This window comes from Cervus elaphus, chromosome 16 (genome assembly GCF_910594005.1).
Source record: "Cervus elaphus chromosome 16, mCerEla1.1, whole genome shotgun sequence".
NCBI classification, from domain to species: domain Eukaryota; kingdom Metazoa; phylum Chordata; class Mammalia; order Artiodactyla; family Cervidae; genus Cervus; species Cervus elaphus.
The window spans coordinates 39633996-39653236 of NC_057830.1; the positions used below are offsets into that span (position 1 = coordinate 39633996).

The 19241-nt window shown below is 44.0% G+C and overlaps 1 protein-coding gene across 1 annotated transcript; it reads left to right on the forward strand.

The window, feature by feature from the left end:
- The first annotated feature begins 245 nt into the window (after positions 1–245).
- STC1 (stanniocalcin 1) lies at positions 246–15174 on the forward strand. The gene is made up of 4 exons (XM_043927886.1): positions 246–598; positions 2925–3067; positions 4160–4371; positions 12023–15174. The coding sequence occupies exons 1-4, from the start codon at positions 481–483 to the stop codon at positions 12291–12293; spliced, it is 744 nt and encodes a 247-aa protein (XP_043783821.1). The 5' UTR covers positions 246–480; the 3' UTR covers positions 12294–15174.
- The last annotated feature ends 4067 nt before the right edge of the window (positions 15175–19241 follow it).

A 19241-nucleotide genomic window follows, 5' to 3' on the forward strand; every position in this document is an offset into this window, starting at 1 on the left:
GTCATCCCTGAATTCTGTGAAAATAGCTTTTTCACACATCTCTGCACACACAGTCACACACACGTATAAAACATTGGCAGCAGGTACTTTTAATTTGCTGGAAAATATTTCTAAGAAGTCAAACAGCTCTCGCCCAATGAGCACGCCCTCCGATTGGCTGGCCAGACCAGCTGAGGGACCTGATTGGTCCCTGATCCTGAGGACCGATAAGAACGGCTATAAAATCCCTGGGTGCAGCTCTTGGGCCCCCAGTTTGCAAAAGCCAGAGGTGCAAGAAGCAGCGACTGCAGCAGCAGCAGCAGCAAAAAGCGCCAGCGGAAGCAGCAGCAGCAACAGAAAAATCCTCAGCAAATCCTCACCTAGGTTCTCAGTGTATCCAGATCCACATCTTCACTCAAACCGGGAGAGGGAAAGAGGAAAGGGGGGGAGGAAAAAAAAAAAAAAAAAAAACCCAACAACTTAGCGGAAACTTCTCAGAGAATGCTCCAAAACTCAGCAGTGCTCCTGGTGCTGGTGATCACTGCTTCTGCAACCCATGAGGCGGAGCAGAATGATTCTGTGAGCCCCAGGAAATCCCGGGTGGCAGCTCAGAACTCAGGTAAGCGGCAAACCCAGGACCGGTTTCTCCCGCAAGGAGCTGTCCTCATTTGCCTCTAGCTTTTGCAACTGTGTCTGTGACGGCTGATCTTGATAATAAATGTGCTGCATGCCTGAAGGCAATAAACTGCCAGTGTAATCCAATAGCCTTAGGAAGTGGAGCTCCTTTGTTTAATAAATTGCATGCAACTAACGAAGAAGCTGGGCGCTCTGCTGAGGGTATTTCATTGCATAAGCCTAGCCTGATTGCCTGAAATCTGGCACGTACCCTCTTGGTGGGGGGGGGGGGGGGGGGGGGACGGGGGGAGGGGGCGGGGGAGAGGCTTGAATGTTGGCATGCTTCAAAGCGCTCTCTATACTTTCCAGAAGCCGAAGCTGATCTTGAGGTGAGACGTGACTTGTCTGATGCTGCCCCTCTTCCTTCACCCTAAAGACCCCATAACTTGACTTCCTTGGCCCTTCAGGGAACACACAGAAAGCTCCCTCTGCAGAGCGATTTACCGAGCCATAGCCCTCCAGTCTGACAAATCCAGGGCAGATTTATAGAAAACCCTACACATCCCACCCCCCCCCACCCCCCCCCCCGCCGCCCCCCCCCCACCCCCCCCGCCGACACTGCTCCTTCTGTCCGTCCCTGCTCTCTTAGGGCTCCATTCAATCCCCACGCAGCCCCGTGGCCAGGGAGCCCCTTTGTAAAAAAGTATCTGTGAAAGGTAGCAGCTATTTCTCCAACGGGGTGGGGGTCTCGCTCTAGTCCTGACTCCCGGGAGCAGTCAATTGTGTATTATCTTAGCCTCTAAAGGAAAAGAGTCCTCAGGAAGCCGGCATTGACACCTCTGCCTTTGGACTTGGCTTGTCCATCTTGCTTGCCTTCCATGCCGGCTCGCTCTCTCTCTCTGCACACCCCCCCGCCCCGCCCCGACTGTCAGCAAAGATGGGCTCGCAGGTGCTGGACGCTGCTCCCCTCGAAAGAGCACAGGTCCCTGCCGAGAGGAGGGCTTTGGTTCACTTCCTTTTGTACTTAGTTGCTATAGAGATGCCGTGATTCACAATTCCAGCTTGCCTAAAACAATGGCAACCCTAATGCATATTAAAACTGCTTTAAGCAAAGTTATAATTTGAACCCGTGGAAATATATAATTAGGGAAATGACTTGTAACATCCCAGAGGCTGCGGGGGGCGGGGGGGAGGGGGGAGGGGCCGCTTAACCGAATCGTGCTTTTGATCTCAGAGGAGACTCCTATGGTATGAAGGCTGCAGATCATTTCTCGCTGAGCTGCCTGCCAGAACACCCCCCCTTCTGTAGGAGAGAAATTACTTTTATGGGAGATCTTATCCACAATGTAGAAAGCCTCATGCAAGTTCTTTGCGGTTTTCTTTCTGTCTTGCACAAGGGGGTGCCTTGGCCTTGTTATTCTACACCTGTGTTTCTCTCTTTAAAAAAAAAATGGCTTTTAATATGAGAGAGATTATACACACCTCTAAGCACTGTCCTGTGGTGGGGGGTTGGGATGAAACATGAAAGGATCAGATTTCTTTCTGCCAATAGGAAGGTAAGTTAAAAGCCCTAAATCAGAAGGGTCTCCAAGTGGACTCCTAGCAAGTTCTTCTCTGCCATTTAGACCAAATGTCCATGCTTATTGGGGTTTCCCTGGTGGCACAGATGGTAAAGAATCTGCCTGCCAATGCAGGAAACACAGGTTCAATCCCTGGTTCAGGAAGATCCCCTGGAGGAGGAAATGACAACCCACTCCAGTATTCTTGCCTGGAAAATCCCATGGAGAGAGCAGCCTGACAGGCTACAATCAGAGAGTCACAAAGAGTCAGACCCGATTGAGCACGCAACAAGCACACACATGCATGTCCATCCTTATTACCCTGGAGTGTATTTTTTGGAAGCCAGATGGATTCCCTGGCCCTTCCTCCTCCTAAACTTGCCCACCCACCACTGCCTTCCCAGGCTTTCAGCCTTTAGGACATGACCTTGGATTCTGCAGAGTTCCTTCAAGAACTGTGCATGTCTCATCTTCCATCCTTCTCCAACCACCAAAACGGTATGGGATGGTGAGACCAAGAGTATGCCTCCAAGGGAAAACTCATTCCCAATCCTCCATGTGCTCTGGTTTTTATTAGCAAAAGGAGTCTGCTTGTCCCCTCTCTTCTTCACCCTTCACCACTCTGAATGGGTCTTTCTGCTGGCCCCATCACAGACTCCCAGGAGAAGTTCTTCTCACCCCTTTGTCTTTGAATCTTGCCACCACATCACCATGATCCATCCAGAGCATCCTCACCGTTTGACCCAGATTGGATGGATTTGTCTCTTTCAGCTGAAGTGATTCGCTGCCTCAACAGCGCGCTGCAGGTTGGCTGTGGAGCTTTTGCATGCCTGGAAAACTCCACCTGTGACACAGATGGGATGTACGACATCTGTAAATCCTTCTTGTACAGCGCTGCTAAATTTGACACTCAGGTAATAAGACCTTGACCCCTGCTCCCACTGGCTATGTGTCGTTAACAGTGTATGAGAATATTGTTCTTCTGACCCAGTCTTGTAGGGAACCACCTCTGCTTCTCAGCCTCCCTACTTGGAGAAGGAAATGGCAACCCACTCCAGTACTCTTGCCTGGAAAATCCCATGGACAGAGGAGCCTGGTAGGCTGCAGTCCATGGGGTCACGGAGAGTCGGACACGACTGAGCGACTTCACTTTCACTTTCAACATGTGTACACACACACGCACACACAGTGGGCCAAGAAATAGGTTCTATATAAGCCACTCTCCACCCACTCTAATGCACAATTGTAACACGCTGACAGAGGCTGTCTTATAAGGGAGGGGCGATAAGCGAAAAATCTTTGCTTCTTCAAGAGGAAATTAAAATGTTCTTCTAACAAAGAAGTTCTTCTCACTGTATAAGCCAGCATACTAGCTTGTTTGTTTGTTTGTTTGTTTACTAGCTTGTGATTTGAGTTATCAAATCTCAATCCAGAGAATACAAAGCCATACTCTGGCTATTTTTAGGCTGCAGAGTGGTTGGTTATGGTTCATCTCTTTTTGTCATCTCATTTCATTTCTATGGAGCTCAATTCTCAAGGTAGTTTAAAGGAATAGGGATTTTTTTTTTTTTCAAATCTTGACTGCAGCCTACAATTCTCTTATTACAAGGACATTTAGAGGGCCAGCTTCCCTGGTGGCTCAGTGGTAATGAATCTGCCTGCGATGCAGAAGATGCAGGAGATGTGGGTTCAATCCCTGGGTCAGGAAGATCCCCTGGAGGAGGGCATGGCAACCCACTCCAGTATTCTTGCCTGGAGAATCTCATGGACAGAGGAGCCTGGCGGACTACAGTCCATGGGGTCATAAGAGTTGGACACAACTGAAGTGACTGAGCATGCATGCATGCAGAGGGCCATCTCCCATCCAGTCTGGGGTTAGAGTTAGGGGTTAAGGCTTAGGGTCAGTGCCAAGGCATGCCCCCTTAAGTTACACATACTGTAGGCACTCTCCTCTCTGTTCAGCTCAAGCTAAAGTTTGTCCTCTTGCCCCACTCCTTCCTCGGCAGGGAAAAGCATTTGTCAAAGAGAGCTTAAAGTGCATCGCCAATGGGGTCACCTCCAAGGTCTTCCTGGCCATTCGGAGGTGCTCCACTTTCCAGAGGATGATTGCTGAGGTCCAGGAGGAGTGCTACAGCAAGCTGAATGTGTGCAGTGTCGCCAAGCGGAACCCGGAAGCCATCACGGAAGTCGTCCAGCTCCCTAATCATTACTCCAACAGGTACAGATGAATCTGCTTTTTGGCAATTGTGGGGGAGGAGGGAGTGGTTGACTGGCAGAGCCAGATACAGAAGGGGTTAAATTGCCAGAGTCGTGCTCTTATTTTAGCTTGCAGTCTTCCCAGCGTTTGCAGGAAAAAATATGTTTGTGATTGTCTATGACAGCTTAGGCAGCCTGAATTTTTTTCACTGTTGTAGGAAAATCTTTCCATGCATCTAATAGAAAACTTCATCCACAGCATCCCTGGGCGCATTGTCCCTTTCCTTCCACAAGTCTGAAGGGAATTATGAAGTTTATGGAAACAAGCTTTTGAGACATCCAGTTGGGCTGAAATCATGACTAGGCAAAGTACAATGGGTCATCATGAAAACCTTGGTCAAATATCATCAACAGACTTCTAAAACTGCATGTATTTTGAGTCAGTCCGAAGCCCACTCAGATATTTCACTGGGTATCCCAGAGCAAGCCATCTCACTTCGGTGGGACTCAGATTTCCTTTGGGAAAAGTGAAATGGCTGGACTAGATGATTCCCATGTTCCCTTCCAGGTCTGTCATCCCATTCCTCTAGTCCAGGGTTTCCTGGAATGGTTTTCTGCTGATTCCCTGGATCCCACATTCATCTTAGTATTTGAGAGTGAGCCCAAGCCACTAAGCTAGTAATATCTGAGCATCATGCCCTTCTGCATCCTTGACTCACTGTCTTTACCAGCCAGGAGTGAACACCTAAGACATGAGATAGCAGACATGCTCATTCCATGGCCTAGGAAGCTTTCTGGCAAGACCTGGGCTTCATCATCTATGATCAAGTTCAGAGAGGAGCTAATGGGGTCAGCATGGAAGTATGGCAGGGACCATGCAGACCAGTCAAGTTCAGCCTCCAGTGATGCCACACAGCCTAAAACTTGACTCCTAGTCCTGAAGGGCTATTATTCTCTGATTCTCCAGTCAAATCTGCACATATTCACAAAGATCTGGCCTTATGGGTTACTCTGACCACAAGACAGCTAACACAGCCTTACCAGATTGATTTCCTAGCCAGAGGCTCCCTCTCTTCTTCAGAGAGTCCTTAATAACCTAGTCCTTCTGTGGCTTACCATTAAGTTAGTCATTTATACATGGTAGCCCTAGTGGTAAAGAATCTGTCTGCCAGTGCAGGAGATATAAGAGACACAGGTTTGATCCCTGGGTCAGGAAGATCCCCTGGAGGAGGGCACGACAATCTACTGCAGTATTCTTGCCCAGAGAATCCCACGGACAGAGGAGCCTGGTGGGCTACTGTCCATAGGGTCGCACAGAGTCAGACATTACTGAAGTGATTTAGCATGCATACATGCTGGAAAATGGAAAAGTAGCTCCTCCTTAGGGAAAGGCTGAGGCCTCTGACATTAAACTTTGTAAATTTCTGATTCACCCTGACTACAGATCACTGTACTTCAGAACCTCATGTCAATTTATAAAAGTCATGTGTTCAGTCTTTGGAAGTGACCCTGTCATGGTCCTAACTGATGTCCTGAGAACAGGAAAGTCAAATTCATCATTTGTCTTAAGTGGCCTGTCTCTTTATATTGACCTTAGTCATAATATTCTCCTAGGAAGATTTTTATTACATCTGGAGAGGAGGGGAAAAAAAAACAGTCTGATACTTGGAGATTCTTCACCCTAAGGAAAAGAAGTAAAGATTGCTAGGTTTGACAGGGGCTAGGGACCAAGGGGCTAATGGACATGAACTTGAGCAAACTCCGGGATATAGAGGAGGACACAGAAGTCTGGCATGCTGCAGTCCATGGGGTCATAAAGAGTCAGGCACAACTTAGTGACTCAATAACATCATCAAAGACCAAGTATGTGTTTGTGTGGTAATTGTGGGGCAGGAATGTACAGCCATTATCAGTTTTAATCTTTAAGGGTCCAATGACAGTTCATAATCTATAATATGGCATGTGGCCAATTTTGAGACACTACTCATGTCTCTGATTCAACTGAGGTAGCATCTTCCATTATGAAGGCAGAGCTCTTAGAGAAAGGCGAATACAGATTGTGGACTGGTGATACTAAGAATCTAAGAAGAGACTGGAAATAGGAGTTTTTAAATTTAGTTTCTTTTCTTTTTTTTTTTTTTTTTTTGGCCGCACTGTGCAGTGTGTGGGATTTTAGTTCCCTGACCAGGGATGGAACCCATGACCCCTGCAGTGGAAGCTGAGTCTTAACCACAGGACTGCCAGGGAAGCCCAGTAATAGGAATGTTTAAGCAGGCCATTATTCTTTTCAACAGATGCCTTGTTTTCACCTTTAGAAAGTGGTCACACAGAATCTGGTTATCAGCCTCTCTCATCTTAGAAGAATCACCTTTATTAGGGAAAACAGTCAGTCTCTTGAAGACTAGAATCTTCCATGCAACTGTACCTTTCCCCAATTATTTGACTTCAACTGGCTAGTATTATTCCTGCTCAGAACTAGAGATTTCCGGTTCCATGCTGGGCTTTGGTTTGCTCTATTTAAGCTTCTCACTCTCCTGACACATCCTGCTTTCCCAGCCTCTGTCCCACCATAGATACATAGTAAGTTGTGCCAACTGGCACAGAATTGTGAAAGGAAGTAGTTACAGGTTCATTCCACCTTCCTGTGACTTATCTAGCATGAGATTTGGGCCTGGGAGAATCCAAAAGCCTGTGACTGGACCAGAAGCCAGAACAGGGAACTTTTCCATGAGAGAAATGCGCTTAGAAGAGGAAGAAATAGCTGGAGTGGCCCCCTGCCTGGATTTGCAAACTATATTTTCAACAAGAAGGGAAGCGGGCAAAATTGATCAGGCAGGTTGGGCAGCTGTGAGGCTGAGAAGAAGTTGGACCATTCCAGATCCAGAGTGGGAAAACTGACAAAGCTTCCAACTCTCTAGGGCATGGATAGGGAACAGGAAACAGAAGAATAATATTGATCAAGGGAAACAAAGGACTATTTATAAACCTTCACACAGAATGTTCCTAGGCAGTATGTGTGTATTTGGGTAAGCATGGCTGAAACAGTAGCTATGGAGAATATCTGATCTTATTCTTTACCGAGAAAATTAAGTCACTGATGGAATTTTCAAAGGGGAAGCAAGAAACATGGTTTAAAGGGTACTTCCAGGTTGGGGGGAGAGGGGGAGGTCTTCCCAGGTAGCTTAGTGGTAAAGAATCCCCCAGACAATGCAGGAGCCACAGGAGACGCAGGTTCAATCCCTGAATGAGGGAGATCCCCTGGAGGAGGAAATGGAAGCTCACTCCAGTATTCTTGCCTGGAGAATCCCATGAACAGAGAAGCCTGGCAGGCTACAGTCCATGGCATCGCAAAACATTGGATATAACTGAACTACTGAGCACACACCCATCAGGCTGGGTGATCAGAATTTAACTCACCAAATCTTGGAAGTACCTCCCACTGCCTCACACCATAAAGATGATGAAAGGATTCTTAAATTGTTTTAACTCTTCATGCAAAGGGTGGTCCTTAAGCAGATCTGCACTACTTTTTTGTTGCTATTGTTAAATTGAGAAGGAACATATATATCAAACCCCAGAAACATAAAATGTCATAGCTAGAAATGACCATAAAGGTTATCTAGGCTAACTGTCTCGTTTTACTAATTAAAGAACAGAGAGCGAGAGAAGGGGTGACTTACTGAAGGTCACACAGCTAGTGAATGACAGTGTTGAGCCTAAAATTCACATGGCCCTGAGCCAAGCTCTTTGATTTCCATTTCAAAAATGGCGGCAGGTAAAACCTGTAGGAGATAGCCATAATCTGAAAATGGAATACCATACAGAATACAATAAATGTAGCCCCTGGTGATCAACAATTAAAGTTGTGTACATTCTCTCCTCAAAGAGAAGGCACATCTCACCAATAGCTATAGTAACATCAAGATTCGATACAAGATGGTGATCCAGAAATACGTGACAATTGCTAAATCAACTTTTTCTGGAGACACGATTTCTTCAGTAACCTCACTGAGGTGGCTTAGAGACAGGAAAGATCTGTCTCAATCACTGACACAACCCCAGAGGTCAATGCCTTATTCCAGCCCTTAATGAAGAGGTGTAGGGTTAACCTTTTATTTGCTCAGGCAAATGGTGTCTACATCAAGGCAGCCTCATAGGTTTTCCACACTTGCAGGAGCTGCTGCTGGAGCCATGGACATTTTTTATTCCAAGGAGCTCTCTTAGCCTACCCTTGTTTAGTTAACAAGCTCCATGGGAGAGGCTAAGGGTAGACTTGGGGGGAGTTGCTAAGAGTAGTCAGGCTGGCCAGGGTCATCCTCAAGAAGCACCAACAACAGGTGGCCTATTGGGATTAGCAGAGAAAGCAACAGTAAAAAGTGTTTTCAGAGTTAGAGAGCAGGTGTTTGGACAAAACGGGGTCAGAGGAACACATATGGCCTTAAAGAGGTGAGGCTAGTTGTAGAAGCTTAGTTCCTTTACTGGTATTAGATTTTTCATCCAGACTAGAGTCTTCAGTGTTGACCTAAGGGAAGATCATCTTTTCCAGCCCATTTGGAAGACCATTAAGTGTGAACAGTTCTTTCTAGAAATGGAAAGACTAACTTCTAAGTTATAAAGTCCATGTTGCAGGGAGCAGGGGTGAGGGAGGGAAGGGTGGGCAGGAAGGTGAGGGATCAAAAACCTTCTCCTCTAGGATCTAAAACACTCTGTGAAATAGACAAAGAGATCCGGGGAACCACATCCCATCAGAGCCCAAGAGATGCCTGGGGATCTACGTGGGTGTGTAGATGTCTACTTTGTTCATACAAAGTGGTCTATTCTCACTTTTTCCAAAACCACTTCTCTCCCCATTTCCCCATCCAAGCGAGATCTGCTTTGACTCATGTGCTTTATAATTCCGAAGGGCTGGAAAATGTGTCTCTGTGCCAGGGAGTCCCAATTTTAACAACAGCTGGATATAATCCTCCTTCATGGGAGAGGTGGAGCCAGGACTGTATCCAAGACCCAGACACTACTCCCTGTATCCCCAGCTTCGTTCTGCTCCCTCACAGAAGGGTGATGGCTTTGCTTTAGTGCCCACATTCCACTCTATTTACTGTACATCCTTGAAAGGACCTCTGGAGGTGGGGGGAGGGTTAAGTTATTCTGGAAAGATGTTTGATCCTGTGTTCTGTGAGGCGAGTTAAAAATGAACAGGTTTCTTTCCACGGAAGATCCTGTGGCCCAGCAGTCTTCAGGCTCCTCTGAAGAAAGGGTCTCTCTACGTAGACACTGCAGACCACCATCATCAGGGGGCTTCCCAGGTGGTGCTGGTGGGAAAGAACCCGCATGCAAATGCAGGAGATGCAAGAGATATGGGTTCGATATCTGGTTGGGAAGATGCCCTGGAGAAAGAAACAGCAACCCACTCCAGTATTCTTGACTGGGAAGTCCCATGGACAGAGGAGCCTGGTGGACTGCAGTCCATGGGGTGGCAAAGAGTTGGACACAACTAAAGCAACTTAGCACGCACCATCATTAGGAGAGTCCTTAATTAGCGAGCACAGAACTGATGGGTTTGACAACTGCCTCCTCAGAATGGAGTAGATGCAACCCAATTCAAATTGGAAAATACCAAAACTGTCTTCCCAAAGAACAGGACCAGTAATTTGTATGCAGTAAATATTAGACAGTGTACTGACAAAAGGTCAATGACAAGGTTCAAGTGTGTTCTTGATGTCATAAAAGACTCCTTTTTTGGTAGTTTCCATGCTAACTCACAGGTACTGATTTTTCAAAAACCTGCATCAAAGGGAATATTACCTAAGAATATTTGCTGTGTAACATTTACACAATTGTTTTCACATCTTCTGCACTGCCATCTTATTCATGGAAAAATGTCCTATGACTGAAATGATCAAACCATATTCTTCATGAAAAAAAAATACATACATATATATATATATATATATATATATATATATATATATGTCAGTTTAATCCTTTCTGAGCCACAATAATTAGCCACAGTATTTCAGATGCTTCAAGAATTCACATCAAAGATGAAGGAAATTTATAACAAACACCAATTTTTTTATGAAACTTACCAGAAGACATACAGATAATTTTTTCTTTAGGGAACCATGACTTTAGAAAGAACTCTATTTTGAAAGCTTCATTTCCTCAATGGCCACAAAATAAATCAACAAATAGACAGTGAGCAGGCAATATAGCCCTAAGACTTAGGTACATGAGGAACACATAATAAGAACACATATCTTGCCTTCAGTAAAGCTTACCGTCTAGTCAGGAAAACAAAACCATCAGTAAACAAGTGATCATCACCAAATATCTATAAAAACATCCCCCCAAAAAAAGAAGAGACCATCAAAAGCTTGAGTGGTGTGAGAAACTTCTTGAAATGATAGAAGCAAGAACCATTAAGGACCTCCAGCCTTTCTATGTAAATATCCTCATGGCCTGGCATTTGGTCCTCTCACTGCACTATCCCTTTGCAGGAAGACTGAAAATGATTGATACAATAACCTTCAGAGAGGCTAGCCAAGGGGTAGGGAACTCAGATTGAGTAGAAAAATGCAGACAGGGATCTCCTTTAAACATTGAAATTTAGGGATTTCCTTGGCAATCCAGTGGTTAGGGCCCCATGTTTCCATTGAGGAACATGGGTTCCATTCCTGATTGGGGAACTAAAAATCCCACATGCCACTCAATGTGACCAGAAAAAAAAAAAATAGAAATTTAGTCAGAATATGCACACATACCATCAAGAAAAAGAAAAATTGCAGAGTCACCAAAATAACTGTAAATGATTTCATATGTGTGCATTAACTATTAAAATATAAGTGTGAGTGCTGGGTTACATCATCCATTTTATCAAGTCTTTGCTTCTACGTCTAGTCCACTGGCAGGCTTCTCTGGTAGTTCAGTGGTAAAGAATCCACCTGCCAAGGCAGGAGACGCAGGTTTGATCCCAGGGTCAGGAAGATCCTCTGGAGGAGGAAATGGCAACCCACTCCAGTATTCTTGCCTAGAAAATTCCGTGGACAGAGAAGCCTGGCAGTCTAGTCTGTGGGGTCACAAAGAGTCAGACATGACTGAGCAACTAATCACACACTGCATGCATTGGAGAAGGAAATGGCAACCCACTCCAGTATTCTTGCCTGGAGAATCCTGTGGACAGAGGAGCCTGCTGGGCTGCCGTCCATGGAATCGCTCAGAGTTGGACACGACTGATGCGACTTAGCAGCAGCAGCAGCAGCAGCCCATTGGATGACCTCGGACAGTCACTTCAGCTATCCTACCTTAATTTCTTCTCCATAAAAAAGAATATGATGAAATAATCGTTAAATTACCTTCACAATCCCCATCTAGCTCCATGATTCTGTTTCTAAAGATTTTAGACCTCGCCATGAGCCCACTATTCAAAGTACAATCTCAATCTCCTAAGCACTAAACATGAACACAGAACAGATCTTTACTCTGGGTGGTAACTCAAGGCAGCGCATACACTCACACTAAGAAGATGCTGCATGAAGGTTAAAGCCACCTTCAGCTGATGCACGACTACCCATGGGTGTTTGGTCTGGCCATTTGGACTGGGTGTTGGCTGCAGCCCAGGTGAAAGCCAGGGTCTTGCCTTGCTCTCACCGAATGACCCCTCTTTCCCAACGCAGATACTATAACAGACTTGTCCGAAGCCTACTGGACTGCGACGAAGACACAGTCAGCACCATTAGAGACAGCCTGATGGAGAAAATCGGCCCCAACATGGCCAGCCTCTTTCACATCCTGCAGACGGATCACTGTGCCCATACACACCAGCGAGCTGACTTCAACAGGAGGCGTGCCAATGAGCCACAGAAGCTGAAAGTCCTCCTCAGGAACCTCCGAGGTGAGGTGGCCTCTCCCTCCCACATCAAACGCACCTCCCAGGAGAGTGCCTAGCTGGGGAGAGGCAATCACAGCCTCAGCAAACTACGATCCTTTTAAGGGTGTTCATGCACCAACTTTGAGTGTACTGTGCCTGGTTTGATTTTTTTTTTAAGTAGTTCCTATTTTCTATCCCCCCCCTCCTTAAAGAAAAATTGCATGAAACTAGGCTTCTGTAATCAATTTCTCAACATTTTGCAATGGCGGCATTCCCACCAATAGAACATATGTGATCTCTATGCCTCTCCTCGGGAGAAAGTGGCCTCTTTTATCACTTCCCTCCACTCGGTCTTTTCCCAGCTCCCCTCCAACAACTCTCAAACACAAAACATTCACATAACTCCCCAGACATTGTCATTTGAAGATGCGGAGCCCTTTAGAATGGTTGCCCCAGTAGAGTTAGCTGATAAGAAGCAACTTAATTTAAATGCATGTCTTAAACAAACGCTCATAAAGATGCTCAGTGGAATTCGTGTTATGAATCTGTGCTGGCCATAGACGAATATGAATGTCATATTTGAGTTCTTGATCTCTCATGAGCTAGTGTCTTATGGTCTTGATCCTCAGTGTCTAATTTCCTTCCCAACACATTTACCAAATTGCTCGAGCCTGGCTCTCCAACCAGACTTGGAGCCTGCATCTTCTTGCATCGAATGAAAAACAAAAAGCTAACATCTCTAAGTACTGTAACTGCTCAGAGCTTTAAAAGTATCTTTAACAATTGTCTTAAAACCAGAGAATCTTAAGGTCTAACTGTGGAATATAAATAGGTGAAAACTAATGTACTGTACATAAATTCCAGAGGACTCTGCTTAAACAAAGCAGTATATAATAACTTTATTGCATATAGATTTAGTTTTGTAACTTAGCTTTATTTTTCTTTTCCTGGGAATGGAATAACTATCTCACTTCCAGATATCCACATAAATGCTCCTTGTGGCCTTTTTTATAACTAAGGGGGTAGAAATAGTTTTACTCAACATCAAAACTTAAGATGGGCCTGTATGAGATAGAAAACAACAACAACAACAGGTTTATCTGAAGGACCCCAGGCAAGATGTTAATCTCCCAGCCCACCTCAACCCAGAGGCTACTCTTGACTTAGACCCATCCTGAAACAGCTCTGTCACATCCAGCTGAGAATTACAGGAGCCAGAAAGAGCAACCCTTTGAGCTTGGGCCACTTAAGAGTGTGATGAGGCCTGCTATGCCTTGGGAAGTGGCGGTTCTTGACTTGTCACCTTTCGCCAGGGCCTGGTTCTCTGGCAACATGATGATGGGGTAGGAGGCTTTCCATGAACTCAATCAGGACTGAGTCAATCAGCCTTTGGGTCTTTAGTTTCGGGGGACTTGGGGCTGAGGGGGTATAAGTAACCCTGGGTTGTCCAGCCTTAATAAACTCCTCTTATTACATTTTTGTCCTGTAGCACGCTGCCTTGCCGAAGTAGTCCTGGCAGCTGGGCCATCTCTGTATAGGATTGCAAAAAAAAAAGAAAAAAACAAAAAAAAGAAAAAAAAAAAAAAGAGGGAAAAACAGAGCTGGCGGTCTGATCCTTTCTGCCAGGATGTTTACAAGACGGCGACCACCAAAGCCGAATGATTAGCCTAGCTATGAACAACAGTAGTTTCTCAGGGTCACTGTCCTTGAACCCAACAGTCCCTTAGGAGCGTCACTGCCCACCAAAGGTCAATGTCAAGAGAGGGAGAGGGAGGAGGGGTAGGACTGTAAGGGCCACTCCAAACTCGCTTAGGTAGAAACCACTGGTGCTTGACTCTCACTCAGATGAACTTCCTATCTGTCCGAATCAGAATGGTAGGGATCCTGGTGGGAGGAGGGAGGGCACATCTCCGGAAAAAACGAAAAGCAATACAACTTTACCACAAAGCCTTTAAAACCAGTAACGTGCTGCTCAAGGACCAAGAGTGGATGCAGCAGACCTAGCAGCCGCACCAGCGTGGCTGCTTTCGTCCCCACACAGCCTCTCAGCGTGCTGACATCAGATCGTTAAGAGCATTTTTATACCCAGAACTGCCCCATCCCCAGGTCCCCAAACATATGACACTGCCTTAGCCTCTTGGAAATCAGGTAGATCATATTCTAAGTTGATTCTCCCTCACCCTCCCCTCCACCATCCCTCCCCACCCCAAACCCTGCCCCCAGGCAAGGCTGGCTTCTCCAAACCAGAAAAGCTATTCAAGTTTTGTGTGTTATATCCATTTCGCACTAAGCCAGGATCCCAATGCAACAAATAGTTTATGAGTATTCCTAGCGAAATTCTCTCTTACTTCAGTCCAGTGGATTCTCTTTGATTTGCTGTGACCTCTTCAAACCGTGGTACCCCCTCCTTTTCTCCCCACAATAATATTTATATATGTATCTATAATACATATATCTACACATACAGAAAGAAGCAGTTCTCACAATATTGCTAGTTTTTTGCATTTCTTCTCCCTCCATCCTACTCTCTCCAATTCCCCCTTCAACTTCCAAAGCTTTGTCTTGTGTTTGCTGCACAGAGTGATTTGGGGGGCTGACCTAGACCAGTTTGCATGATTCTTCTCTTGTGATTTGGTTGCACTTTAGACATTTTTGTGCCATTATATTTGCATTATGTATTTATAATTTAAATGATATTTAGGTTTTTGGCTGAGTACTGGAATAAACAGTGAGCATATCTGGTATATGTCATTATTTATTGTTAAATTACATTTTTAAGCTCCATGTGCATATAAAGGTTATGAAACATATCATGGTAATGACAGATGCAAGTTATTTTATTTGCTTATTTTTATAATTAAAGATACCATAGCATAATATGAAGCCTTTGGTGAATTCCTTCTAAGATAAAAAATAATAATAATAAAGTGTTACGTTTTATTGTTTTTTTTTCCCCTATGTCTTTCATTGTTATTCTTTAAAAATTTCTTGAATGAGACTTTCTGAAGATGAGGTGAATGGCTGATTAGTTTCTTTACAGTTGCTGATGAAGTGCCAATATGCAAATGAACATAGTTTAAAATCAACATTTTCCAAATCTCCTTAAAACCATTTAGTGGCTCCCATTACCTGCACAGTAAAACTGCAACCCAAACTCCTCACCGCCCTAGAGGAAGCTTTACAGTCTGGTGATTCTTTGCCCTCCAGCCTCCAGATATACCTTCTGTTCAGTGGAGCCTACTCTCCCTCCATGACCGAGTTTGGGAACGGGCTCTGCTCTCTCTCGTTTCCATGCCTTTATTTATGCTGTTCTCACTTTCTAGATGGTTCCCTCCATCCTTTGCCTAGACAGGCAGCACCTTTGCTTCTCCAGTGCATTCCCAGCACTGGAAAAGCATCCAGTTCATAGGATACCCTCAACACTTTCAATGAATGATTTAGAACAAGTCAGAAGAGGGGAAAAGACACTTGAATCAGTGGGGCAAGGGAGGCAGGTAGCTCGAGGGTGATAAGAATCCAGCTCCAAGACCAGACTTCTGAAATCTGAATTCTGGCTCTGCCATTTGTTAACTACATGGTGTCAGATAGGGCTTCCCTGGTAGCTCAATGGTAAAGAATCTGCCTGCTAACACGAGAGACACGAGTTCAATCCCTGGGTCGGGAAGATTCCTTGGAAATGAAAATGGCAATCCACTCCAGTACTCTTGCCTGGGAAATCCTGTGGACCAAGGATCCCGGTGGGCTATCCATGGGGTCTCGAAAGAGTCAGACAAGACTTAGTGGCTGAGCACAATGTCAGGTCAACTATTTAATCTCAAAACATATCAGTTTCTTCCTCCATACTATGAGAATAGTGATAATTTTCCAAAGAGCTGTTACAAGATAAGTAAATTGTTTACATGTTCAATGCACTGTGATGTCATAAGGGTCAGCTATTATCATCACAAGTAGAGGAGATGTGAACAAAATGAGGAGGTGCCCCATCTCAAGAAAACAGAGAAATGATTCCCAGCAGAATGACATTTACCTGAGTCTTGAAGGACAGTTACAAGCTCAGTCATAGAATTCAGTCACAGAAACTCGGAACTTGTGTAGTATAGTTGTTTCAAGGAGTGGTCTTATATAGTTAATTTTTTTTAATTAGTGGGTTTTCTCCATATCTTAAATTCAAATGGGATGTTTCTCAACATCATTCACTTCTAGCTCCAAACTGCATTTTCCCAAGATCGGATATACAAAGACAACTAACAAATACCATAAGAATTGTCTCTCCAAAGCCAAAATATGTTTTGCATTTGCTTTTCTCTGGCCTGGCGAAAGAAAAACAGTACGTTTACTTCATTATGACCCTTTACATACTATATTGTGGTGTAGTGATTAAGAACTTGGACCTGGGATTTCCAGAAACTGAGTTCAAATTCTCGTTTGTGGCCTTGGGCCAAATATCTGATGTCTTAACACCTTCTTTTTTTTCATCTATGAAAAAAACCCTTCTACACTGTTAGTGGGAATGTAAACTGGTGCAGCTATTGTGGAAAGCAGTCTGGAGTTTCCTCAAAAAACTAAAAATAGAGTTGCCATATGATCCAGCAATCCCACTCCTGGGCATATATCCAGGCAAAACTATAATTCAAAAAGATACATGCACCCCTATGTTCATAGCAGCACTTTTTACAATAGTCAAGACATGGAAAAAATCTAAATGCCCATTGACAGATGAATGGATAAAGAAGATGTGGTACACATATACAATGGGATACTACTAGGCCATAAAAAGGAATGAGATAATACCGTTTGTAGCAACATGGATGGACCCAGAGATTATCATACTGAGTGAAGTAAGTCAGAGGAAGGCAAATATCATATAATACCACTTATCAGTTCAGTTCAGTCACTTAGTAGTGTCCAACTCTTTGCAGCCCCATGGACTGCAGCACACCAGGCTTCCTGTCCTTCACCAACTCCCGGAGCTTGCTCAAACTCTTGTCCATCAAGTCAGTGATGCCATCCAACCATCTCACCCTCTGTCGTCCCCTTCTCCTCCTGCCTTCAATCTTTCCTAGCATCAGGGTCTTTTCCAATGAGTCAGTTCTTCACTTCAGGTGGCCAAAGTATTACCACTGGTATGTGGAATCTAAAATATAACATAAATGAACTTATCTACAAAATAAACATAAAGACATAGAAAATAAACATGAGTTGCCGGGGGAATGCGGGCTTGGGGAGGGATGGACTGGGAGTTTGGGATTAAACAATGCAAACTATCATGTACAGAATGGATAAATAACAAGGTTCTACTGTATAGCACAGGGAACTATATTCAATATCCTGTGATAAACCACAGTGAAAAAGAACTTGAAAAAGAATATATACATAGGTACAACTGAATCACTTTGCTGTGCAGAAGAAATTAACACAACATTGTAAGGTCAACTAGGTGTCAATAAACTTTTTTAACTCCCTATGAAATCAAAACGAGACAAGTGCTCAGGGCTGGTGCACTGGGAAGACCCCAGAGGGATGGGATGAGGGGGGTGAGGAGGGAGGGGGGGATCGGGATGGGGAACACATGTAAATCCATGGCTGATTCATGTCAGTGTATGGCAAAAACCACTACAATATTGTAAAGTAATTAGCCTCCAACTAATAAAAATAAATGAAAAAAAGAGAAAAGAAATCAAAACAAATAATAGGTCCTACCATTTAGAGTGGTTATGACACTCAATGAGTTATACATAAAGTACTTAATGTCTAGCACATAATGAGTATTCCCAAAATAGTACCTATTAAGCACTGGACAAATGTAACTATTACCATTTACATGAATATTATTAATATCATTTATGTTCTCCCACCTCCAACATGAGTCTTGGGGTACCATTTTGGATGAAGTTTCTTGCTCTTTTTCCGTTTGTAGATTCACTAAACATTACTGCTTAATCAATATTTTATGAATCTGAATGATAAAATATTGCAACTTACCCAAAATGGCAAATTGCAATATATGAATACCTGCATTCCATCACCAACCTTAAGAAATTAAAATAGCTCAGATATAATAGTCTTTTCTGCATGACTCCCTGAACCCACTCATACATTAACAGCCTGTGACAGAAATGTTTCAAAAACCCAAAGCTTAAAAAAATTGAGTTTCTCAGATTATTGAAATATACTTTTTAAAAATTGAAATATACTTCATTTACAATATTTTACCAATCTCTGCTATACAGAAAAGTGACTCAGTTATATACACATATACATTCTTTGTTATATTCGTTTCCATTATGGTTTATCACAGGATAGCAAAGATAGTTCCTGTGCTATACAGTGGGACCTTGATGTTTACCCATTCTAAACGGTAATAGTTTGCATCTACCAACCCCAAACTCCCAGTCCATCCCTCTCCCTCCCCAGCTCTCCCTTGGCAACCACAAGTCTGATGTCTCTGTCTGTGAGTCTGTTTCTATTTTGTAAATTGGTTCATTTGTGTCATATTTTAGACTACCTTATTACCTATAAGTGATATCATATGGCATTTTTCTTTCTCTTTCTGACTTACTTCATTTAGTATGATAATCTCTGCTTGCACCCATGTTGCTGAAAATGGCATTATTTTGTTCTTTGAAATATACTCTTAAAATTTCTATCAGTCTTTTTAAAAATGGAGATAAAAAGATCACAGAATGGTTTGTGAATCTGTGGTATAAGGGAAGGAAAAAGTTCGGGTCCTCTCTCACAGGGGTCATATATGAATGCCATAAGAGCTATCTATCAACGTAGCATCCAACTTACTGTACACACATATTACCTTGGAATCTTGTTAAAATGACTCAGTACCTCTGGGTGAGGCCCAAGAACCTGCATCTCTAGCATGCTCCGAGGTGATGCTGACATGGAAGCTGATACTTCACAGAGCATAATTCGAGTGGCAAGATCCCAACTGCTCTGACCTAACTGAACCGGTTCCTCAATCCTAGAGACCTCCACAGAAACAGCCACTGCAAGGACCTTGCTAAAGAGCGAAT